Source organism: Moschus berezovskii, chromosome X (genome assembly GCF_049115385.1).
Source record: "Moschus berezovskii isolate FMDL1 chromosome X, NW_MosBer_1.0, whole genome shotgun sequence".
NCBI classification, from domain to species: domain Eukaryota; kingdom Metazoa; phylum Chordata; class Mammalia; order Artiodactyla; family Moschidae; genus Moschus; species Moschus berezovskii.
In genome coordinates, this window is record NC_142488.1 from 14,418,268 (window position 1) to 14,444,271 (window position 26,004).

A 26,004-nucleotide genomic window follows, 5' to 3' on the forward strand; every position below is an offset into this window, starting at 1 on the left:
TCTTTCTCCAATTGTTCTGGAAGAAAGCGATCATTTACCCATGTTGGCCCAGTGATGTATCTAGTAATACGTAACATTATTCGATCTTGTTTTGAACTTAATTTTTTCATCTAAAACATGACTGTACTTTTCATTTTACATACCAGAAAAGCTGGTCATGAGAAGCTCAACTTTTATACTATTTAAGAGATTATCTTTACTATATTTGAGCAGTACGTTTGAGATGGGCGTAAAAGGCTACTGAAATGATGAGTTAACTCACTGTATCTTGTAAAGAAGGCAAAAGCATCTAGAGCATCAGGGTTTCTCAGCCTCAGCACTACTGACATTTTGGACCAGATAATTCTTTGGTGTGCGATGCCAATGCCCCACTCTTATCCAGCTGGAACAACCAGAAATGTCTCCAGGCATTGCCAGATGTCCCCCAGGGGGCAAAATCACCACCGCCACATCCCACTGAGAATAAATGAGCCACAGCCAAGTGTAAAGGATAACGGAAAATCAACTCCCCAAAGGATTGTTGAATACCAATCAAAATCTACTGTAGAGCTTTGATTTTCAAAATTTCATATTTTAAAAATCCAGCACAGGATAATACAATTTAACATCTTTGGGGAATCCAGAGAAGGATAAAAAGGCCTGTAAAAAACCTTTGTGAAACTAAACACAGACCTACTATATCGTGACTGAGCTGAAAGTAAGTTTTGGTGTAATATAAATTAGAACATATCACTGGAGACTTTCTTGCTGGTCCACTGGCTAAGATTCTGAGTTCCCAGTGCAAGGGGCCCAGGTCTGATCCCTGGTCAGCAAACTAGATCCCACATGGCTAAGACCTGGAGCAGTCAAATAACTATGTAAATAAATATTAAAAAAAAAAAAAGAACATCAATGTAGGGAACTGTTTCCAACAAAGGAGGTGGGAGAAGCTGGGCACTGGGCCGCACCCCATAGGCCCACCAAGCCCTGTACCTGACCAGCCTCAAGATCGAAGAACCCAGAGTCAGTGATTGAGACATCAATGGTTTAATAGATGGGGGAATCTTACACATCTGAAGCAAGGTCCTGGAGCGACACCCCAATTTGTGCTGTAGATAGCAGGTAGCAGGATGGCAGGACATGGAGATAGGAGGTTTCGCTACTAAGGGAAGGGGCAGATTGGCAGCTACAGGGGAACTGTCGGGTGGCTCATCAGTTACCAGGGAAACAGCACAGGGACACGCCCCTCACAGCGCCTTTGATAAGCTATCAGGTAGAGACTTTGATGTAAAGATTAGAATAAGCACTAGCTGGGGCCAGGGTAAGTATGTAGGAAGGTCAGTTCTGTGAGTAGGGTGCAGGTGAAGCAGGGACTGATGGTACCCTCGGTTTCGGTAAATGAAGTCAAAATTCCAATTTTTCTTAAAATAGCTTACAAGATATAGAGTATAATTATGTAATTCACATACACAATAGTTTACAGAAGTATTCATTTGTCTTACACAGTAATTCTAGTGAAGTGAAAAATACAGGCTTGTTTGGATCAGGAAACAAAGGCACAATTGAACTTGCTATTCCATGATTAAAACAAAGAATATTCTAGAAAGAAAAGATGACAGAGTAATTAATCAACTGAAGGATATTTCCATATCTCCTGTTTCACTAACAGACTAAGCAAAACATCAGCTTGCACTAAAAAAAAAAAAAACCATGCGAGGTAGGTAGGTGGGGGAAGTATTGCTCAACTAGTTAATAATACTCTGTTTCTCAAACAAGGCAAATTCAGAAAAATGTCAAAATGTCATTTTGGTCTTTATTTTTGGACAGGTAGCATGTTTTTATAAATCAGTTTTACATGTGCTACTTTTTGCAACATCAAAAGAAACAATATATTTTTCATATATTCCTTATCACTGCAAGTTCACTTTCAAATAAATGTAAGTAGCAGGGTAGAACAATATGTTTCCACATATTGACCAGTGCAACACTGACAGTTACAGTTAAGGTATTCAGGAAGCCTGAAAATTCAGATGTACTAGAACAAGCAAATTTACTTCCACTTATTAAAGAAAAAAATAAGGAAAATATGCAACTTACATATTTTTCATGCAAGAACGATAAACCCTATTTTCATGTGAAATAAATGGCAGTTTAATAGTTAAATGATAATTTTGAAGAAAAAAAAAGCTAAGAAAAAATAAAACAAGAAAAAACAGGAGTATGCCTTTAAAAATTAATAAACAGAATAAAACCAAATGTTATATAGTTCCCCGCTTTATCATGAATACTGGCACTGTTTATTTCATATTTATATAATTCATATAATTATATAATTCAGTTTCTATGCCTAAAAATCCCAGTGAGATTGAATGGTTTGGGTCAGTCTGCTTTTCTTTAACGAAAGAACCCCTAACTTCTAGATATTAAAAACTATACTCCTGCATTTGTGTTTTAAAACACAAATATATTTCTTATGTATCAGTGTCAACCGATCAACAGACATGTTAAGATACTTTTTTAAAAGTTCTGTGAATGTTGTCATTTAAAAAAATCATGTAAAGAATCGCAATACTGCCAGCGTCTAACTAGCACGTCCACAGTGCCTCATTCTTGTGAATTCACAGTCCTTTATCACAAAAATTTATTCTAATAAGGAGTTCAAAGAATTAATAAGACACACCATGTGGATAATTTGGGGTTTAAAAACCCATGGCTCTGGGCAACAACGATTATAGTTAAAAACATCCATCCACAAAGAGACTGTGTTCGTAAAATTTTCAGACTCAACTGGCTATAAAGAAAACATTCTGGGGTCAAGACTTCTGCACACTTGACAATACTTATCAGGCATCAGCTAGGCCACAAGTGAAGGGAGGTGACTTCTATCAAAGATCCGGGGTAGCAGCTGATTTTGAGATGGCACACCTCGTACATTCTGCTCGGAAAACACGAAGGCATTGACAGAGGGCTAAATTATGCACTGAGAGACGTGGAGGGTTTCTCTGCACTATCATCAACAGTGGGGTCGGTCCCTAGTATTTAAAAAGCAAGAAGCATTTTCATACACACAACTGAAGACGGAGGCCTGACCTAGGAAAATGCATCCAACAGGATCAGAGAAGAACTCGGAGTATGCAGGCAATTTTTTCCTGGCATTATAAACCATCAGCATTTTTGGCATGGTGGCTATCTTACCACTTCATGTCAAATATGACTATGACGAAGTGAGCCATTTATTTGAGGGATCAACAAGCAATGAATGCATCCCCTTGTTCCTAACGCAGGAAGCATCTAGTTCAACACGACAGGTGCTTCAAACAGGCTGGCTGCTGACAGCCCATTTTACTCAAGAAACCTGATTATACGGAACACTTACTGAGCGTACCCAATAAGTTACGAACATGACTTCAATGTCTAATAAACGGAGTATGAACATGACTTAAAAAATAGTTCATAGAGTTGTTGTACTTCCCTAAAGAAAACATGTAAACATCTGGTGAATGTCTAATGGGAGAACATTTAAAACAGGCCAAAAAATGCCCAGGAAACGTTTGGCCCTTCGGCACCCAAAGCTCCCAAAATATAACGTTAAAACATCTCTGCTAGAGTGATTTCAGTAGTCTGAAGAATTGCATACCTGAGTGGCTTCAATGCTCTCTCCTAAATTTTAATAAGTGCAAGGAGTTTCAACACTCAGGAATTGCATAAGTGTTTATCTTTCCTCAAAATAAAACATTGAATGATATAGAGGTAGCATAACTTACTAAATTAAGTTTAAAATGAAAAAGAAAAAAAGCAAGATTATTTTCAATAGTCTTAATAGAATTATTACAAGTATTGAAAATCTCACAATTCAGGCTTTCTTCTACCTTGTTTTAGACAGCTCAGTATGCTCAGCCCCCCTTTTACTATAAGGATATCGATGAGTCCAGGCACCCTTTGGCCCTGTGGCATCTATTGCAACATCAATGAAAGAATCTGGAGTCACCCATCTCAGGAAAATGAGGAAGAGAAAGTTGAACACAGCCAACAGAGCAAAAATGCAGCCTGTCACGGGGCCACAGTGAGAGATGAGTCTGTCCAGCCGTTTGTCCATGGGTAACACAGCTTCTCCTGCCACTCGGTCGTACACCTGGCGGGAGAGAACCGAAAATGAGCACGTTGCAGGCTGCAACAAAACAACGACCTGCACAGGTCAGGAGTGCTTTAGCGATGTAAACAGGAGGTGCTTACATTTCACTGTTGTTACAATAAGGATGTGACAAATGAAACTGCTTACACTAAGTACTGCCATTTGATTCGCTTATGGAGTGCCTCCTCTAGACAAATCACTGGGGCATATTTACCCTGGGACACCCAGACGAATCTACCATGGCTGCTGTGCCCTAGGGGATCCCCATCAATATTTAACCAACTAAGAGAATTCCAAAGTCCTGAGAAGCTGGAACGGCTCTGGGGGCCGCCTCTGTCGAGGCTGTATTTAATTCAGCAGTGACTTCCAAAAGCAGGACTGGCCCTTTAGGACTCCTTGGTTCAACTACCACCGGAGAGTTACAATCTATGGGTTCAGAGAGGCTCTTCTCTCCACAGCCTTGAGAGGCTGAGTTGCTGTGTACACACAAGGAGAAAACAGAGACACTTCATGGATGCCAAATAAAAGGAGGGGAAAGGGATGGGGGAAACTTGGGGAGAAGGGACAGGCCAAACGCTGGCAAATAAAGTTCACTGCTGAGAACTGGTAGTAGATGGCTTGCTTTTTTAAAGAACTGCTAAGCAATAAACTCTGAAATATTAAAAAAAAAACTCTCTGAAGTTACTTCAAACACATAAAACGGGCCGGCCTTCGTGTTTTTTAACTGCACTTGGGCATTATTCGTGCTCATTCTCATGTTATCAGATCTGTAAACTATCTCGTTTTGACCTCAGGAAAGTTCTGATGTGCAGAGCAAGTTCTAAAGATCAATGGTCTCTTAAAGGTACGGGCTGTTTTTGTCTAGCTCCTCTACCCTGAGGACATTTGGAATACATTTTAGTTAGTATTATGTCGAGCATTTTCATACTGTTCATGGGGTTCTCGTGGCAAGAACACTGGAGTGGTTTGCCATTTCCTCCTCCAGGAAATGGAGATGGTTAGATAGCATTACTGACTCAATGGACAGGAACTTAAACCAACTTCAGGAGACAGTGAAGGACAGGGAAGCCTGGCATGCTGCAATCCACAGGGTCACAAAGTGGCAGACACGACTTAGCAACTGAACAACAAATGTCAAGCATTACACTGAGTGGTGAATTATAACTGATAAAGTATGTTTCCAGCACAAACGCCAATTTAATTTGATTAATTTTTCTAAATAGCAGTTAAACTAAGGAGTGGAAAGGGATCAAACATCCTGTGTGAAACAGGTAGAATTAAAAGAGCAACTAGAAACTCACCCGTACGTCCACTTTTATTTCTAGGTCAGTTAACTTATGATCTCAAGTGACAAAATAATACTTTGCTACTATGGAGAGAATGACAGGCTTGACAATCCATTAGCGATAAGGATTCACTTTCTTCTTTGCATGTCTACTATAAACCGTCATAGTGTAAAACTGAAAACAATACAGATGTTCTACTATTACTTTAAGCATAACTGAAGGAAAACTTGTGGTTTAAATCAAACCCTAATTCACTCCTTTAACACAGGCTGAAAAACTATCACCATAATTCTTTGCCCCTGAACTTGTTATGTATAATAGGGCAAACTTCTGAGGTTTACATGTTGATCAAAAAGGTAAGGCACAATTAGAGCTGTGGTTCTCAGTCAGGGTGGGCCTCACTAAGAAAATCTACCTAACCAAATATCCCTGCCCACCACTCCCAAATTCCGCCCCCTCCCGCCCGCCGCAAAGGGTCTTGTGAGAATCCAGCAGTGGCAGGGGCACAGGAAAATAGAATGAACAGAGCCTGAAAAGGCTCCTGAGACAATTCTGCCACGCACTCCCAGCAAGTACTCAGTGCTGTGCCCCAACTTCCACACGAAAACAAGGAAATGTAGTTATTTCAAACTGGTGGAGTCACTGGTGGAGTTAACTTCTAGAAAATATCTCAGGGTTATTTCAGTCAAAACTGTCTGTTAATGTAAATATCTCATGTTTCAATGAAAAAATGTATATGACAATTTTTGGAGAGTTTCGTTGCACTTCCATTCAAATATGGGCTCAGCTTATGTTTGGGAATTTACAATTGAAGCCAGTTAAGACTCTAATGACCTACAGGGGCTGGGTGGGAGGGAGTGGATATATGTATGCATATAGCGGAATCACTTTATTGTATAGCAGAAACTAACACAACATTGTAAAGCAATTATATTAAAAAACAAAACACAAGAAAGCCTTTCTGCTTACTCGGCTCTATCCAGCTCCCAACTTTGGGCTAGAAACTAGCTGCTCCCCTGAATACAGGAAGAGTGCCCAGCACTATCTTCTCCAGGCTCCCAATCAACTGTCTTTCTGCACAGTTTCCAAATACTAAGAAGCACAGAATTTCCATTCAGCTTGTTAGGTTGTAATAAGAGGCAGGAGGCAGACGAAGTAAAGAGAGGCAGTTAAACAAGGACGAAACTTAGTAGAATAACTGAAGTACTGACCTCAAAATAAGGAGGCATTTCCCACAACTGTACTCTCCCACCTAAGGACATTAACCTATTTCCTGCACCTGTCCTTTTGGAAATTCTCTACTGCTGCTTTCCATTTGTGATCCTACTTACATTTGTCATGTACATTTGGAACTCTAACTTACTATGTTCCCCATCAGCCCAAAGATGCAAAAATCTCCTTTCATTTAAAAAAAAAAAAAAACAGCAGCTAGCAAGAGCCACACAAGTTTTGGCAGTAGCCTCAATTAAGTATTTCTAAGTTACAAAGTTGCCTCAACTGGGCTAAGCAAAACCAGGTATTTTCTAATAGACCCATATGCTTTAGAATTATAAACAGCCTCAAGAAAATGTCTAAAAGTAGATTTTAATATTAGTTTTGTCTCTAATTGTTATAACTTCTAGAAAAATCTGTAACTCTTATATGGCCAGTTTAATGAAAGGTCTAGATACTGCATTACTATTTTTCAGATGTCAAGGCAATGATCTGACTAGAAACTTAGCCTAGTACATACAAAGAGAAGTCTCATTTGGAAACAGACTTCATAAATTTAAGCAACAGAGCAGAAATGGTAAACCTATATAAAAGCAGTAAATGTGTATGTGAAACATCAGGTAAGAATTCCAGACACAATCTTCAAATACCCTTCTCTAGCACGTGACGTACTTTTTCAGTTCTCTCTGCAACGTTCCTCCAAGTGTAGAAAGTCTTTACAATGTTATGGATATTTTCTGGAGGTGGCAATGCTCCTGACTTCAGTTGGAAAATAGCTTTTTCCAATCCCTCACACAAAGATTTTACAGAAGGCTCACATAAAATGATAAGGTTTTCTGGAAGTACTTCAGGAATTCCACCAACCCTGGTACTTACAACCTTAAAAAGAAAAACAAAACAAAAAAATGTGATCCACCAGAATTCATCTCTCAGGTAAACAAGCAAAACCAACTTAAAAAAATATAGCAGACTGCATCTGATTATTTTTCAAAATACACATGCAGAAACCCCAACAATTTAATAAGCCCTCCAAGCTTTTTACCTGTAAACCACAACTGGCTGCTTCCACAATTGCCATGCAGAATGCTTCCGTAAGAGAAGTATTAAGAAAAATATGTCCTTGAACTAAGACATTTCTAACATCCTTGTGTTCTAAGGCTCCCAAGAGACGCACTCTGATTTTTGAAACAAGAGAAGAGGGGAGTAACAATCAAGGTAAAAAAGAAATACCATTCATAAGCTTTTTTTTTTCATTCATAAGCTTCTAACATTTTCCATCTCAAAAGATTGGTATCACCCAACTCTGATCTAAAAGTCAGAGTTGGTTAAACTGGTTAAAACTCATAGAGCTATACGTATTTCTAATCTTTGTCACAGATCAAATTTCATCCTCTCCAAAATTAGTTTGCATTCCATGAAAATATTAATACACTTTGATAAGTAAATGTTAAAGTATCATTTCTAAATAGGAAAATGTCTCTCTTAAATTGAGGCTTCACATGCACACAGCTCACATGTTATCTAAGTTAACAAGGAAGAGAAATGTTTGAATCTGTATGTGCAGAACAATTTAAATGATTTGGGCCATGCTATTTAAATCACAACTCAGTGTGGCTTAAGAATCTGCAAACACTTCCAATCAAAGTAGTTGTTTTTTTGTGCATTCTTGGGTTCCCCAACTAGTTTCTCCTAAAGTCAAATAACACTGGGCTAACAAAAAAATTATGAATACCCTATCTAGGGTTTCCCATTTATATAATTTTTTAAAAATAGGCTTTGCATTACTTTGTTTTATCAAGTACATGTAGCAGAAGCAGCCCACTTAATGCAGGCACGAAACCAAAACCAAATTTAGGTAAAAGATTATTTTCTCACCCAAGACAATATGGAATCCATCAATACCTGTCATGGAGCTGGTATCTTTCCCGTACTTCTTCCAAAATGATTCTCTTTGGTCCCTCTCCTCCAATTATGAATTTTAAATCAGGATATTTCTGACAGAGTTCAGGTATTATACCACTAAGTAAATCGGTCCCTGAAAACATAAAGTTGAATGTTGGAGATGTTAATAATTAAACTTAAAATTTTTATCAGAACTGAGAATCCACTCACTTTGAAAAGTATTAGCTTACATAAGCAGAGAAACAAATTCCCTTAACCCTTTCCTAGAATGGTGGAATCGCTCACAAACTATCAGGGGTCCCCCAAGAATTCTGGAAGGTATATACACTGACACCCATCGTTAACCTTCTACCCTCTCAGTTCGTGGACTATTCTGTTTCAATAGTATTCAAGTTATTCACCTGTGATTACACAACGCCTGTGACTAAAAAAGGCACTACAGGTAGCTAACATTTCAGTTAAATTTTTCTACAGAACAGGAGAGCTGACTGGAGATCTGGGTCTTGTTCCAGCCTTTGTACGAGAAAGGTCTTTGACAATGGGAAAGTTTCCTGATATAGAAGATGAAGAGACCACTGTACCTAAAGTCCAAGGTCTCTTTCAACCATAAAATTCTACTGAACTGGGATTCTACCTCCTACTATAGGAAAGGGCTAAGCAGCAAAACATAACTGCTGCCTCCATTTTGTTAAGAATGCAGTTTGTACACAGGATTTTTCAGTGAACACTATGGTATTAGCAAAATTTATAAGAATAGTCCATCTAAACCTGTGATAGCTCACTTGCCCCAAATGACAGTGGATGAAGGTGGCAGGACCTCACGTGCCAGATCATTACAGTCTATAGAACAAAAGAGTGTATCTTGGTCCTTTCTTTCCTTTTAATGCAATACTTTCTCATAATATGTAAATACAACCTCAGGTAATAAAAAGCAGCAAAGTAAATTATGCTCTACTAGTTTGAAAAGTGGCTATACAAAAGAGACAGCAGTAGTGATGTTTGACAATTTAGTTCATTAACAATGACAAACCACACACACTCAAAAGTAAATGTAAAATAAACCAATTAAAGCTTTAAAAATGCACACAGACACATACACAAGAACTGCACTTCAATCAATCTTCCCAAATATAGGAAGATTAATTATTAAAAAGATGGTAGGAGAAATAATAAAGGTTCATTTTAATAATTCAAAGTAGGATTAAATAAACTCTGCTAGTATTTTCAAAATATGACTGCATTAGCAAAATCACGTGTGGCATTTATGAATTGTAAAACCTCATTAAAATCTTAGTTATCTGTTTCAAGTGTATTATCAAGCCTATCAACTGGATTTCTAGATAAACCGGATGTTTTACTGACTTCTAACAATCAGCCTCCTATAATTCCTTCCCCTCTTTCTTCTAATACAAAGGTTAAGAATCCATTCTTTAAATGGAGAAAAAAAAATATAACATATAGAGTAATAATCGGAATTCCTAACAACAGCTAACACTTACTGAGTGCTCCCCACAAATAAAAATGCTCTGCTATGTCTACCAAGAGCCTAACGCAATGAACGCACAAAAGGACTTTCAATTGCCATATTCACACAAAATGGACAAGAAAATTTCTGATTCAGAGTTCTTCTAAAGCATAGTCTAACAGTATTTTAAAGAACTTTCTGAATCTATACCTAGGATAACAGCTGGGCTGAGGATAGAGGCAACAGGAGACCTTAACTTGAGAAGAGCTCAACTCAGGCTGGCCATCTCTATTACTTACTGTGTAACCTGGGTGAGTTACTTACCCTCTCTGAGATTCAGTTTCTTTGTTACATGCAGATAACATCTACACTACAGCTGGGAGGGTCAAGTGAGGTACTGTACCATGCACAGGCTTTATCAACTGCAGAATATAAATGTAAGTCGTCATTACCACTAGAGCAAGGAGTGGGGCATGCCTGCACATGCACAGGAGCACTGTGAAACCCTGCTTAAGAGGAAAACAGGCTCAACAGAAGAGGAAAGAGGCCAGGCAGGAATCCTGGGAGGTAGGAACTTTGATTTATCCTCTTTAATACGTTCCAGTGGCCTCTGATATCTGGTCCAAATGAACACCTCCTAAAGAAATTAATTTATTAATAATTAACAGGCCATTAATATAACTAATCACTTTGGGGCTACAGATATGGCTGTCTGTCTTAGAATGTTACTGGCAAATGGAGAGGGTTTGATAAATTTTTTTTTTAATTATTGAACTGAGAACAGGAAAGGCTATACCTGCTGTTGGTTAGCTCAGCTGGTTAAAATACCATGATTAGTGAGGTAAAGGTACCAGGTTCAATCTTTGGACAGATAAGTTAATTCTGCTCTGATCCTTGACCATGTATGCATCATACGCTTTCTTAGCTGGCTGTCACCAGGGTATATTATTTGCTAAAAAAAAAAACAGGCATAAACACATCACCAACATCCCAAGAGGGATTCAGAACACAGAATGCTGCTCCATTCACATCTTCTTCAAGTAAAGAATGAAAGCATGCCACTGCCTTCACCCCTCAAAATGCAGTTCAGTGGTTTCCTCACCAACCTCAGTTTATCAGATCACCGCAGACTAAGACTCTCCATTCCTAAACCATACTGACCAAGGCCCGCATCTGCACTCCCCAGTGCACTGGGACACTTTGGGTCCCACTGCTGAGCTGCATGCTTACCAGGAATCAGCTGCATTTCTCCACAAATCTGTCTGATGCCAACTGCACTTGTTACTGTATTTGGCTTACCTAATTAAATAGCACATAAACGGACAAAATGAGTTTCTGTGAAGCTAAGCTGAGCAGTCTGAAACATTCAGCCAAGACATAGAAAAAGTCCTTGTCAGATCAGAGGGTATCCTGAACCACTGTGTAAGAGCAAAAACAAATGAAAAATCCAGAGGTACATTACTTCACATGCCTTTAGGTTCTCGTCACACATTAAGAGACCCAAACTGGTGACCGTAAATCATGCTTCTTGAAAGTGACTGTGCAAGAAAAATGATTCAGCTCAAACCAATGGACCAGTACTCTTAAGCCTACAGGCCTACATCTTCTTATCGGCAATTCAGTGCATGGTAACAGTATTTAGAGTAAATTCAAATATTTAAAAGGGTGGTTACATATTATCTTTTTAACAATTCCCTACTTTTAGTGACAATTTTGATTGCTGACAATTGGTTTTCCGATACCATCCCGAAGACCATTTATGTTTTGAATAACCGGACTGCTTCAGACTTTCAGTCAGCGAGGCTGTGGTATCCGTGAAATGCTGCAGAGGCACTGAAACCATCCTCTCTGAGCACAGCAGACCCTTCCCAAGTACTTTATAGGAACCACCACTGAACCTCACAAGATTACCACTGTTGCTCGAATCACACAAAACGAAAAAAGTGAGACTCAGAGATGTTAAGTGGCTCGTCATCGAAGACACAGCAGGACGGAACTAGGATAGGATTTTGGGCCATCTAACCCCACTTTCTTCATCACTTACCTGCCAATACATTATTGTCTTATCTACACTGAAAGGAAATAAGCAAGCTACAGAACGGCAATGTGCAGAACAAGCTCAATGACTCTGAGTAAATGAATTAAAAACAAAAGGAAAACTATAAATCAAAACATTCATTAGGGTCATCTCTGAATCACACGGTTACAGCGGATATTAGTTTTCACCCTTGTGATTTTCTTAGCTTTCAAAATATCTGCAATGAAAAAAAAAAAGGATTATGTGGTGGGCTGGGCCCTGTACTTCTCACTGTATATGTAGGGAAATTTTCAACAGACCTGAACTATTAAACAGCATCAGGTTATTGTTTTTCCTTTAAGCAACTATTAAAACATCAAAGGTGGGGGGTGAGGGTAGGAATAGTATTTACCACTGTTCCAGAAATTTCTCCTTTAGGATGTATAAAACATATTAGACCCTTCTTTACTATATTTAACACAGAAGCAGTTATAAAACTGTAAAACAAAATGAGAAGCCCAACAATCATTATAACACAGATATTCAAGAGCTTTCTACAAGGAAAAAAGGCTGCGCAGTACAATTGTAGCTATCATTTCATTACCTTTTCTGTAAACAAGTCTGCTGACAACAACAATAGTTATTATACTATCATGCCTTCTAAATGGGTCTGGAGTGAAGTCAGTAGGATCTACAGCATTAGGAATGACGGACACTATTTCAGGATTCAGTGCTGCTCTTAGCACAGTGTTTTCCTTACTAGTGTAAGAGACACAAATTATGTGGTTTGTGTCACAAAGAGACACAGTTAGAAGCTTGTTTGTAAGCACCGAGCTGACATCAGCAAATCCGAAAAGGGAATGGTCCGTGAAGACTGTCTGGAGGCCCATTGTCTTGGCGTGGAAGAGGGCATCATGGGCCATGGCAGAAAAGGAACTATGTGAATGAATTATCGTGACTCTCTCCCGAACAAATATGTACCTGAGCAATGGCAGACTGTGAAAGAGGGTCGTGGCTGTAGATTGGTTGTACATGACTTTCAGAGGCAAGTAATAGACTTTGAGGCCATTAGTGAGGTAACGGATGCCTTTGCGATTTCCGTAAGCATGGGTGACAATTATGACCTTGTGCCCTCTTTCAATCAGGCACTGAGAGAGCTGGTAAATGTGACTTTCCACGCCTCCCATGTTTGGGTAGAAAAAGTCCGACACCATGCATATATTATGGGTACAGGTCCTAAATGTGTGAAGACTTCCGGGGATGATACGGGAGAGTGATGCTGAGGAAGGCTGGCCACGCCCACCTCTTCCTCTAAAGGCCATGCTGAGATGGTTTAGGCATTAGTCCTTAGAGCAACCCAGTTAAGGTAGGTGTCCTCTAGTACCTGAAAGAGAGAGTAGACAGGATCTCAGCTCAGAGACAAAATGCATTCCACACTCGAAATCCAGACATACATATTGTTTTAATGTTTATGTAAATCTGTTAACTCTCTCCCTAGAAATAAAACATACAATGTAACATGCATTTGACAGCATTTACTTGCTTACCATTTACTGTGGGCCATACAACAAAACTAGACTCTGCAACGGTCCTCATATCTTAATTTTGATCTAAGAATACCACTACACATAATTTTAAATAATTTTTGTATAATAATACTTTGCCATACTAACCAAACAGTTTATCCAGACAATTAGACATGCAACTCTTTACAGAAAAGGCTTGCTAACTCACTTCAGAGCTTAAGCCACTGACTCAATAAATCCCATCAAGTTCGCTAGTATTATTTTAGTTTACACTAAAATATATCCGGAGTGAAGTGAAGTGAAGTGAAAACGCTCAGTCATGTCCGACTCTTTGCCACCCCATGGACGGTAGCCTGCACCAGGCTCCTCCGTCCATGGGATTTTCCAGGCAAGAGTACTGGAGTGGGCTGCCATTTCCAAGGAATCTTCCCAACCCAGGGATCGAATCCAGGTCTCCCGCAGTGATAGACAGACGCTTTAAGACCTGTCTTTTGAAAGTAACTTTTTAAAGTATCACTTGTAGCACATGCCAGACCTCACTTTCCCCTTCCTTATTCAAAAATGGTGATAATCAAACCATTCCTTTCATTTCTTAAAACTTTCAGTTATGTACATCTTCCCTCCACTAATGACCCTTTCTTTAGTTTGGAATCTAAAGATAAAAACTAGAGATGGGCTGGACCTGGGGCCATTTTCTACATCTGAAGCAGGAAATGTTCAGCTGAGGGGTCCCCGAGATCATCAGTGCAAAATGCCCACTAAATATTCAATTTGACTACAGATTCTTAGACTTTTAACGCTAAAGAGAAAGCAAGTGAAACTCATTCTCAGCTTTTACAAATGAGATTTCCATGCCTCCAGAAACTCAACTATACAATGGGAAGCCATTCTAAAGGTCTGAGTTTCTGATTCACCAAAACTCAGAAAATACAAAGCAACAGCTTGTGCAAAGTCTATTCTCTCCAACAAAGTCATCTTTATTTTAAACACAGTCTCAGAAATACTCAATAAGTGTTTGTTGAGCTGAATTTACTAATTAAGATTCAATATTACCAAATCAAGAGATAAGTTTGTACTGTTAAGTAGCTTCAATAAGGTTTTCTTACTGTGGTTTCTCACTTAAACCTGAATTTCCAGTTCCATTCAATTTTAAAAGATGAATGATAACGAAAACAGTGAGTAAAGCACCAAATAAAATCATTTAAAGTTCTGTCATTAACCTGCAATGTTCTATGAGCAATCTGCCTATCAGGGTATCACGCCTAACACCTTCATGGCGTAAAAGCGCAACAAACGGTGCAAGCACAATATCTTAAGATTTTAGAGCTGAAGAGAAGCTTAGAGATCTAGTGAAACAACTCTTTTACTTTCCAAATGACAAGTTGAGCGATCTGTCCAAGGTTCCCACTCAGCCACTTAAGTGGCAAATGCGAGATGGCCGTAAAATCCACAGCCACAGTCAATGAGTCCCTGGACAGTCATTATCAGCAGACTTCAGAAAAGCCTTAGAGTGACCCGGGGGGCGGGGAGGATTGGAGTCAAGAAAACGGTGTTTCCAACCCACCCCCTAGGCGCCGTCCCGGCTTCACTTTCTGAGGTCGCTGGGGAGCGCCAGGGCCAAGGAAGAGATGACTCCGTCTCAGTCAGCGACCCCGCCGCGATCAGGCGGGGTCTCGCCAGGACCCAAGGGAGGAAGACGGCCAGAAAGTGAGCAGGAAACCGAGGCCGAGGGTCCCGGAGCCGTTCCTCCCGCCCGCCTCAGCCGACAGGGAACCGGCTACAGTGCGGCCGCCTCAGCGCACCCTCAGCCCCACTCGACTCCCGAGCCCCTCGACCCCGAATTCCGAGCTTCAAGCTGGGTCGGCTTCGCCCCCTCCATCACCGGCTATGCTCCCCTGAGGACAGCCCAGTCCCAATTGGAAGATGGAGAGAGGACCGGCGACGGGAAGTCAGACGCGTACTTACCGGCAAGTCCCATGGCCGCCAGTGTCCGGACCTCCCGCGGCTGCAGCCGGAGTCCCACCCAGCAGCTCCGAGGCACCAATCAAGGGCGTCCGCGCGCGAGCGCCGCACCTACAGGACAGCCAATCAAAAAGAGGAAGTGGAGTCACGCGCAGGAGCGACTCCCCACCCATCAGCGTGCGATGTAACGTCAGCGCGCGCCTACACGTGTCACCACGATGTTCCGGAAGACTTGTTTTCTCTGTATTGAAAGCAGTAATGCTCGGTTTAACCTTTTATGTGAATTCTTAGTGTTGCGATTCTCTAAAAATCGGCCTTGATCTCTTGCTACACAAACAACCCACCAGGACTCTTCAACCTGGTAAAAGCAGCACTCCCCTGCGTGCCTCGCAGCGACCCATTGGCGCTCCTGGGAGTTGTAGTCCCGTGGCCTTTGGAGGCGAATCCGAACTTAGAAAACTCACTCCCAGGATGCACCGCACGTCTAACCCGAATCTTGCGGATGGTTCGCGCCGTGGTTGCCTAGATACAGTGTCTCGTTTCTGGATGCCTGTTCTCTCTGGCTTCCAGTTGGACAGACTTTGGGCTGGGATGGCTGCAGAAAGCTGGGGCCATGGTTGCGTTTTGTTTGTTGTTTATCATCTCAGCTACAGAAGCTCCGCCAGGTTTTTACCACTCTGGTAGGACTGCCTGATGTAGTGAGTAAAATACACAAAAAGTCAAAGTTTTTAATAATTTGAATTTCAGATAAACATACAATGTTTATGTAAGTATGTCCTAAATATAGGGGACTTTACTAAAAAGTTATTCATCGTTTATCTGAAATTCAAAAGTTAACTGGGCATCTTGTATTTTATATGGCAACCCTCCACTCTGGAGAAAAAAAATCTGAGACCTGAAATAGCAACTCCCACTCAGACTGGTTCAGCAGGCCATGGTGGTGCTTGGCCAAGAGGCTAATGAATCAGTGGGAGTAGTCTGATGATCATCCATCCACTCCTCACCGTTGGTTCCCACCCGAGGAAATGCCTTCCTGAGCACCATCACCAGCGTCGTTACCAGCACTCATTTTAAGCCTGTAGAAAGGCTATTCATCCCTGAAGATTTCACCTCCTTTCCCAAATCTCTGCTGCTGCTGCTGCTGCTAAGTCACTTCAGTCGTGTCCGACTCTGTGTGATCCCATAGACGGAAGCCCACCAGGCTCCCCCATCCCTGGGATTCTCCAGGCAAGAACACTGGAGTGGGTTGCCACTTCCTTCTCCATCCCAAATCTCTAGAGGGAATTAAATCCTCCATCTTTTGTATTTTGACAGTACTTTCGCTGTATGCTGGTATAGCATTTATCAGGTGATATTCAAATTGTTTGCCTGTCCTCCTACCCCACCCCTCCACCTGGCCTTCTTCCTCAGCCTGATCCTTAGAGACTTGTGTCTTCTTGGGATCTCGCATGGATTTCTTTCTGAAAATTGGCATTATATTTGCTTGTTAGTAAGCAGATGCAAGGTCTGCTCCTGGTACTAGAAATGGAGTTTTAGTTGTATTAATAAATTTATTTATTCAATGCCTGCACAATTTCTGACACATATATATACCCAATTGAATGTATTGAAGAACTGACTCATTTGAAAAGACCCTGATGCTGAGAAATATTGAAGGCAGGAGGAGAAGGGGAAGACAGAGGATGAGATGGTTGGATGGCATCACCGACTCGATGGACATGAGTTTGAGTAAACTCCGGGAGTTGGTGATGGACAGGGAGGCCTGGCGTGCTGCAGTCCATGGGGTTGTAAAGAGTCGGATACGACTGAGTGACTGAACTGACTGACTGAATGTATTGAAAAAATTCCAAGGGGTGTACCTTAAAAAAGTACAGGGAACTGATATAATTCATAGAACACTTTGGCTGTAGACTTTGAAATGTATTAATGATTTAACTTTAATAATGAAAGACTCAAGTGGGAATAGATATTCTGCTCTGTGTTTATATTGAAGCATCAGAGAATAAAAGTTATGAAAGACTAAAGGATACTTAATGCAAGCTTAATAATTTGCAGTTGGTTTCCCAGATAAGACCAACAGTACCAGGTGGTACAGCATCGTTTTGGTCTTCTTTTTCATGTTTGTAATAGGTAGTGAGACAATAGGCTTCCCTGGTGGCTCAGTGGTAAAGAATCGGTCTGTCACTGCAGAGACATGGGTTCTATCCCTGGGTTGGGAAGATCCCCTGGAGAAGGAAATGACAACCCACTCCAAGATTCTTGCCTGGGAAATCTCATGAACACAGGAGCCTGGCGGGCTACAGTCCATGGGGTTGCAAAAGAGTCGGACATGACTTAGCCACTAAGAAACAACAATCAAGACAATAACTAGAAATCCTGGAACGTATAAGTGAAAGTTAATCCTCATTTGTTTATCTCCTGGCTTGCCACTGCCATAGTTCTTATTACAATGTTGTTGTTCAATCGCTAAGTTGTGTCTGACTCTTTGCGACCCCATGGACTGAAGCACGCTAGGCTTCCCTGTTCTCTATCTCCTGGAGTTTGCTCAAATTCATGCCCATTGAGTCAGTAATGCTATCTAACCGTCTCATCCTCTGCCTCCCTCTTCTCCTTTTGCCTTCAATCTTTCCAAGCATCAGGATCTTTTCCAGTGAGTCGGCTCTTCGCATCAGGTGGTCAGAGGATTGGAGCTTCAGCATCAGTCCTTCCAATGAATATTCAGGGTTGATTTCCTTTAGGATTGGCTAGTTTGATCTCCTTGCAGTTCAAGGAACTCTCAAGAGTCTTCTCCAGCACCACAATTCAAAAGCATCAATTCTTCCGCACTCAGCCTTCTTTATGGTCCAACTCTCACATCCATACATGACTGCTGGAAAAACCACAGCTTTGACTATATGGACCTTTGTCATCAAAGTGATGGCAATTCTACTGTGAATCTTCTAAGATCCTGATGCCAATCAATACTCCTTCAAAAAACTTGAGTTATTTTCAAAGAAGAATAAATATTTTCTATTTTGATCATCAAACAATTTATCGAGTGCCTACTTTGTAAAAGGTTTTGTGGGGAACACAAGGAATATTAAACATAGTGTTTTTAAAACTTTTCATCTTTTTCAGCTTTTATGTACTTTTCATCAATGGTAAAAAGCAATCCACTTTTCTTGAAAGGTTCTTTGTATTTTAAATGCTGTAGGATAGGCTGACCTTTATAAATAGGTATTAATAAAGGCATGCTGTTGCCAAGTCTCTGTGGAGGAGGGGGTTGAGAAACCTGCAGGCTGTGCCAGTAAAGTTTACAGTTCCAACAAAGTCTGAAAACATTGAACATCATGTTCATCTCTGATCTAGGCACTTAACATTAAAAGGCAAATAAATCATGGTTCTGTACATGCTTCACCATCTCACATGGGTTAAGACTCCATTTTTAGTCAGTTAAACCTTAAGCAAAGGTCACCATTAAAGGCTATTTTCTAAAAGTCAAGAAAAGTTGTAGCAGCAGGATGAAGAAGCTGTAAATCTAGGAATAATTCTAATTATAGTGTTCTGCCTAAATATATGGCATCAGGGCATGCCTTTAGAGAATTTTTGTATAAACCAATAAATTAGACTAAACTACTTTCATGCAGTGGCTTCTGATTGCACATAATAGAATGTGAGAGCAATCAGTGCCAGTGGTAGTATAAAATGACCTGTAAGTGTAGAAGGCAGAAAATAAAAGTAGATGCCACCTTCCCTTGAAATTCAACCCTTTGCAAATTCGTATGTCAATGAGCTCTTGGGCAATTTTGGAGTGGGAAGGCAACGCATCTGTATTGAGAATCCACTATGTGCATGGCACATGGCAAGGAAAAATTGGCATGCGCTTTATCCCCAAGAAACCAAAACAGTTAAGGAATATGTAAATATCTATGATAAAAGGTGGGAGGTGATAAATACCACAAAAGAAATACAAGAAAAATACTGGGAGTTCAGAGTATTTCTGGCTTCCAGTGGAAGTAAAAAGTGCTCATGCAACTGCTGGGAGCAAGATTATTCCAAGTAGAACGTGCCCAAGGTACAGAGACAGGCGCTGACTGGCCAGTGAATGCTGTTGTAAAACTCCACAGGGGAAGAGAAGGGAAGGGTTCATATAGGAGAAAGGCATTTCCAGGGAAGGCTGGAACAGACTGATAGAGGATCTTACTAAGGGGAAAGGACTTGATGCTGAGCCAGATTTACAGCCAAGATGCCATTTTCAATTAATATTTTAAGACTCCTCTCTTATCACTGTGCTTCAGAAAGAAAATAAGAGACATAATGAGAGAATTCACATTATAGCTGTGGGTAAAAGAAGATCCTCAAGATTTCCATGTATCAGAAACAGAATCAAAATGCAGAACAGTGATCGGAACAAAGACAACACAGGTCCTGGGCTCTGTGTGTGGAAACCAGAAGACACTGACCAGAGTTCAGCTCTTGTAGAACAGTGGAGACTAACAGGTCTCTGTGTGTGGCTAGCGGAGAAGGCAATGGCAAGCCACTCCAGTACTCTTGCCTAGAAAATCCCATGGATGGAGGAGCCTGGTAGGCTGCAGTCTGTGGGGTCGCTAAGGGTCGGACACGACTGAGCGACTTCACTTTCACTTTTCACTTTCACACATTGGAGAAGGAAATGGCAACCCACTCCAGTGTTCTTGCCTGGAGAATCCCAGGGACGGGGGAGCCTGGTGGGCTTCCGTCTATGGGGTCACACAGAGTCGGACACGACTGAAGTGACTTAGCAGCAGCAGCATGTGTGGCTAGAGACGGGAACCAACCCTGTGGGAGACTGTTACATGGTAGCCTTCAGGGAACCATTTTCCTATATTTGCACCCTTTTCTAATCTCCTCCCACATCAACTCTGTGCTTGACCATGTGACTCGCTTGGCCAGTGGGACATCAGTAAATGAGATATAGCAGAAGCTCAATAAATGCATATACACTGGGGCATGTCCTGTTGGAAGCTCTCTTGAAAGTTGATGGCTATGCTATGAAGAAGTTCAGGTAAGATACTGAATCATGAAAACCGTCTGGAGAGAGCCCTGGAGAATTAGAGTTCATATTGGCCATTCCAGTGGTAGATGAGTTTCCATTCACTGGTCACAGAATCCATACAACACTTCACTATTAACTAAATAATTATTAGGGACCTACTATATGCAAGATATTGTTCCCACACAAAACATTCAGTTCAGTTCAGTCACCCAGTCGTGTCTGACTCTTTGTGACCCCATGGACTGCAACACGCCAGGCTTCCCTGTCCATCACCAACTCCTGGAGCCTACTCAAACTCCTGCCCATCGCATCAGTGATGCCACCCAACTATCTTATCCTCTGTCATCCTATTTTCCTCCTGCCTTCACTTTTTCCCAGCATCAAGGTCTTTTCCAATGAGTCGGTTCTTCGCATCAGGTGGCCAAAGTATTGGAGTTTCAGCTTCAGCATCAGTCCTTCCAATGAACACCCAGGATCGATCTCCTTTAGAATGGACTGGTTGGATCTCCTTGCAGTCCAAGGGACTCTCAAGAGTCTTCTCCAACACCACAGTTCAGAAGTATCAATTCTTTGGCGCTCAGCTTTCTTTATAGTCCAGCTCTCATGTCCATGCATGACTACTGGAAAAACCATAGCCTTGACTAAACGTCTTTGTTGGTAAAGTAATGTAAAGTAACACAAAACTTTAGGAGTAAATTAAACAAAGTCCATCTCTTGTTGAGCAAATGACCAAATCCATTAAGCTCAATTTTCATCCAAGCCTTTCCTTAAATGCCTTTAAAATGGATTATTTGTGTCATCTCCTTTATCAGGTATCTCAGGCAGTATTTTACTCTCATCCAGCTCTGAACATTATGCTGTCTAATCTGTTTCCATCTCCAAAGGGCCTCCCACCACACTGCTGTAGTCACAGATTTATGATCTGTGCTGTCCTGTTAATGCATTTTCTGGCCCTGTGGCTCAGATGATCAGGGGCATCGTGCATCACTGGCATTTACCATGTTTGCTTTAAGCTCTCTGGGCTTTCCCACATATTTTTATTTTGCAACACAATTTTACAAGTTGAAAAATTGCAGCTCACATTCCAAAGCTATTAGTATGACAAATATTCCTGTACAATGACCAGTGCACTCTAATAAGGCAAAAGGCCAGCTCCCCCACCTCCACCCTAAGGACCAGCTCCACCCTAGCCCAGACCCAGTCTCAGAGATCCAAGTGCAAGTCTCTTGGTGGTTATTGTGGAGAGTTGGGGAGAAAGCAGGGGGGATGGGTTTTTGAAGTAGAAAGCCAGATCTCCCATAGTTTTGTCCAAAATTCCCTATAATATCTCCATCTAAATGGCAATTAGGAAGCCAGAGCCACTAACCAAAATGTGGTTTGAGTTGATTTGGGGCAGATCCAGGAATCCAGTATAAGCCAAGAATTTTGCTCACAGTCATGTTTCTCTTTTGGGAAATAATCCCTTTAATGGGTCAAGGTCACTGTATTTTTCAAATTATTTTCATTTATGGAGTGAATTAACAACTCTCAGATACAGGTAGATGAGATTATCTACCTGTTTAGCACGAGAGGAAACTGAGGTGCCATGAGGTTGCTTGGCCTCATAATGCAGTTAATTGGCAGAGCCTATCCTTCAGGTCAGATCTTTTCTTCTCTGAGCTTCTACCTCTCTTTTTCTCCAGTGAAGATGAGCAAAGTGACTCCTTTAATTGTGCAGTGTCCCTGGACCATCTGCTGCCCCAGCTCTCAAGGGAATTTAAGGGAATACTACTGCGGAGAGAGTTGTAGAACCTGGATAAAGGGACAAAGCAAGAAACTGAATCCTAATATAGTTAAGAAACCAAGTTACCTGTGAATCCTGTCAGAAGCCTGAGAATCAAATAGTATGCCCAGAAGAAAGAAGGCCCATTGACATCAAGGTCATGAACTGTGGACAAGAGGAACAGTGACAGGAGAGGAGTGATTGGACCGACACCAGTAAATGATGAGGCCGTGGATGGGAGAATTCAGGAACTGCTTAGGAACCCTGAGAGAGGAAGGACAGGCATTTGAACCAGGATCCAACAATTCTATCATTAGGCTCCAGGAGAAACAAAAGGATTGTTTGCTATACTTGTTTATTGTTCTCTATTTCCTTATTATTGCACTGCACCACCCTGAGAAACTTGGCTTACACAAGTTTGATCAGGACACAATTTCCAATTGTAAGGAGGTCACAGGGTAGTGGGGAGATAACATGAACACAACTATTTATGAAAGTGTGCAATAAATGTTGTAATAGATTGTGTGTGTGTGCATCTATCTACCTACCTATGCAAGAAGCGTGGGATAACCTCAGTTTTTAAGTTATTTGGCTAAACACCTTAGTTCTGCTAAAGCTGCTAAATTCCCTCTGTTATACCAAGTTTTTCAGTAAAGTCTGTGCCGTCAACAAGTTATTTGTGGGAGTATTGGGGCAAAAAAAGCAAAGGAAAAAGGCTTGTGCTTCCTTCCTGGGTAGCGGTGGAACAGAGAGAAGAATCATATGGCTATGAGAATTGAAGAGAGTTGAGTAAATGCGGAAACCTGGAGCTGGAGGTGGCTGGAAGAAACATACACCCCCAAAGATGTCAGGGACATCAGTGGGCTCTCCTCCTTCAAGTCAAGTTCAACTGGAGGTCAAGTCAAGGTAATCTGAATCTCAAAGGAAAGGCTGAAGTTCAGCTGATTTTTGAGTCACATTTATTCAACCTCGTTTAGAATCTTAAACCTTTTGAGAGCTATTCCTTTGGTTTCCCAAAACTGGAATCTAGTTTTAGTGTGTTCATGTCTCTCCTACATCTCCCACTTCTGAATTCCTTTCTCTCCTTAAAATATTTTTTCTTTAGCATAAAATTTATAGCAGTAAATTTACAGCATATTAATTAACACACAAAATTCTCTGGCTTGAATAAATGTGTTTATTTTCTTTAAATACACTTAAATATAAAACAACAGACAGTAGTTTGGTAAACTCAAAACTACAAGTTGGACAGTAATCAGATAATCAGTGCTGATCATACACATCAAGATCTGCATAAGAAAGAATCAAAATAGTTCACAAGAGAGTTGCAATTAGCAAAGGACTCAAAGACTATGCAAATTGCCTCATCTGCTCTGAGTAATTAATCACATGGTACCTGTCACTCGATGATGATCAAACCTTTTTCACTCACCAAAAAAAGGGGGGAGCAGAGGGTAAGGGAAATTTCTTCCTCTCCATTCCCCGGTGTGCAGAGCATCTTCTGTTAGAAGACATCTGGCAGTGAGCCAGGGAATCCTCAGCTGTTGTTTAATGGGAGGTCGGTCGGGATTCACCATGGTACTATGTAAAATGGATTTTTTTCCCTAACACCTGGAATAGTGACAGCAACTTGGCAAAGCAGCATGCTGTTTAAATGACATGGATGGGGAACTGGGGATCAAGGCTAACTCAAGGATTTTCTCGATCCTGGAGCCCATGGGTGGCCCTTTTCTCCTTTGGAAAGCGGCAATGCTTTGGACATGCCGGTTTTCCATTTGCACAGGTTCTGGGGTGAAAGGGGCATCTGTCCTCACAGCTGTTACAAAAGAAGATAAACATGAGAATTCAGAATCAAGGACTAAATTCTAAGGAAAAACTCTGTTCTGATTTGATTTCATTTTCAGAGTAAATTTTCCAGATTCATATTTAGGATGTCAATATAAAATCCTGGCTGGTTATCCCACAGGTTATTAAAGCACAACTGCTAACTTCTAAGCATTCTATTCATCAGTAAATTTCTTGTTATATAAATCCAATGGCATCCCCTTCCTCAAAGGAAAACATAAACATATGTCGATCTATATTAAGAGAGAGACTGAGCTAAAGAGTCAGCTGATCTGAAATAATTGTGTATATATCTTCAACTTTAGTTTTTGCTGAAGATCCATAAGCCAGCTACAGCAGACAGAATTTTCTTGATTTCACAATTAAACATCACTCCATATACTTACTCAGTTGCCAAACCTCTGTTTTATTATCAAAAAGGGGGCTTGGCGCTGAAGAATAAAACTGGCTTAATAAGGAATCTCACCGAATCTAAATAGTATTTACATTAAATGTCAATGGGTCAAATATAGGCAAAAGTGAAAAGCCACTCACCTACAGGTGTCTGCGTGAAATACTTTGTGCTTCTGGCAGCAGCTCTCCAGACTCTCTCTGCACTCAATACAGCTGCAGTTTTCTGGGTGCTGGATGAGATCTCTGGGACATGGCGTTTTACAGACACACTCACAACGATCTTCATCAAACTTCATGTGCTGACCACAGAGAGCCAGTTCCTGGAGGTGACTGTGATCTAAACCAAAACAGAAAAGTGTTGGTCAAATAGCTGGAGCATGAAGAATGGGCTCGCTGAAGTTGGTTGTATTCATTACATCATTGGAAAGTAGCTTGGAGTCACCCAGTCTCCTTTTTTGTAGATTTTTGCCAGAATGAAGGAGATTTCACCTCTGATTTCACAATACTAACACAGAATTCACATGTTCTCTTTAGTTTTTTATAAAAATGTTGTAAGCTGAATATTTTGGTAGATTTTTTTAAGATGTTTTAAGATTAAGATTTTTTAAGATGTCACAACTAGGTTGTGACTAGTTGAAAAAAGCAACCTTGCAAAACCAAGTATGTCATAAAATACAGTATGTCTAAAGGACTATGAGTCTACTTCCCAGTTTTAGGTGCAGAATAAAAGGAGAGAACAGAAATACTATGACATTGTAGAAATACACCTGAGACCTTCCAGGCTATGGGTAGGTGTATTTCCTCACTGCAGGTCATAACTCTAGTATAAAAAATGTAACATGACAATGTACTTTGATTCCACAGACATCTGTTGGAAGATACAGTTGGCTCAGAGAGGAGGCGCTGAGAAGGTTTTGACACACTTAGCTAACAGATATTTCTAGAAAATGTACAAAACAGTTGGATAATTAGTATTCCCCCTCCAATTCTGATCAAGTTGAAATTCATTGGAAGAGACAGAAGCTTTAGAAGAATTTGAAAGTGGCACATTCGTATTCTTGAAAGGCTTGGAGGAAAGCTCTTTAGTTTCTTCCCCAAACCTGCTTCTCTCCCACTTTGCCAATATTTGGTCATTGTTGTTGTTGTTCAGTTGCTAAGTTGTCTCATTCTTTGCAACTCCATGAACTGCAGCACGCCAGGCTGTTGTGTACTTTACTATCTCCCAGAGTTTGTTCATATTCGTGTACATCGAGTCAGTGATGCCATCCAACCACCTCATCCTCTGTCACCCCGTTCTCATCCTCCCCTCAGTCTTTCCCAGCATCTGGTCTTTTCCAGTGAGTTGGCTGTTCGCATCAGGTGACCATAGGATTGGAGCTTCAGCTTCAGCATCAGTCCTTCGAGTGAATATTCAGGGTTGATTTCCTTCTGGATTGACTAGTTTGATCTTGCAGTCCAAGGGACTCTCAAGAGTCTTTTCTAGCACCACAAATCGAAGGCATCAATTCT

General features: G+C 40.9%; 3 protein-coding genes across 7 annotated transcripts in view; all 3 read right to left on the reverse strand.

Annotated features, from left to right (window-relative positions):
- Positions 1–3,788, reverse strand: part of ASB11 (ankyrin repeat and SOCS box containing 11) — a 30,992-nt gene extending 27,204 nt beyond the window's left edge. The window contains exon 1 of one of the 2 annotated variants that reach the window (XM_055438178.2): positions 1,449–3,788. The gene's annotated coding sequence lies outside the window, so the exon portion shown is untranslated. The remainder of the gene's footprint in view (positions 1–1,448) is intronic. The other variant, XM_055438177.2, reaches the window with a different exon arrangement.
- PIGA (phosphatidylinositol glycan anchor biosynthesis class A) lies at positions 3,737–15,567 on the reverse strand. Of its 4 annotated transcripts, XR_008687466.2 has the most exons (7): positions 15,485–15,567; positions 12,598–13,377; positions 8,512–8,644; positions 7,652–7,784; positions 7,282–7,488; positions 5,413–5,571; positions 3,972–4,111 (listed from the first exon to the last, which is right to left on the reverse strand). XR_008687466.2 is itself a non-coding variant. In XM_055438173.2 (6 exons), exons 2-6 carry the CDS (start codon positions 13,313–13,315, stop codon positions 3,845–3,847), a joined length of 1,458 nt encoding a protein of 485 aa, XP_055294148.1. In that variant the 5' UTR covers positions 13,316–13,377; positions 15,485–15,567; the 3' UTR covers positions 3,737–3,844. The 4 variants fall into 4 exon arrangements, 3 of the variants coding, with proteins under 3 accessions (XP_055294148.1, XP_088690349.1, XP_088690350.1); XM_055438173.2 differs by lacking the exon at positions 5,413–5,571 and having other exon boundaries at positions 3,737–4,111; XM_088834223.1 differs by lacking the exon at positions 5,413–5,571 and having other exon boundaries at positions 3,737–4,111; positions 13,297–13,377; positions 15,485–15,525.
- A 7,854-nt stretch (positions 15,568–23,421) lies between these two features.
- Positions 23,422–26,004, reverse strand: part of VEGFD (vascular endothelial growth factor D) — a 40,245-nt gene continuing 37,662 nt past the window's right edge. The window contains exons 6-7 of the mRNA XM_055438174.2: positions 24,637–24,832; positions 23,422–24,073 (exon numbers count right to left, since the gene is read on the reverse strand). Of these exons, the coding sequence (XP_055294149.1) occupies positions 23,947–24,073; positions 24,637–24,832 (323 nt within the window). The 3' untranslated portion in view covers positions 23,422–23,946. The remainder of the gene's footprint in view (positions 24,074–24,636; positions 24,833–26,004) is intronic.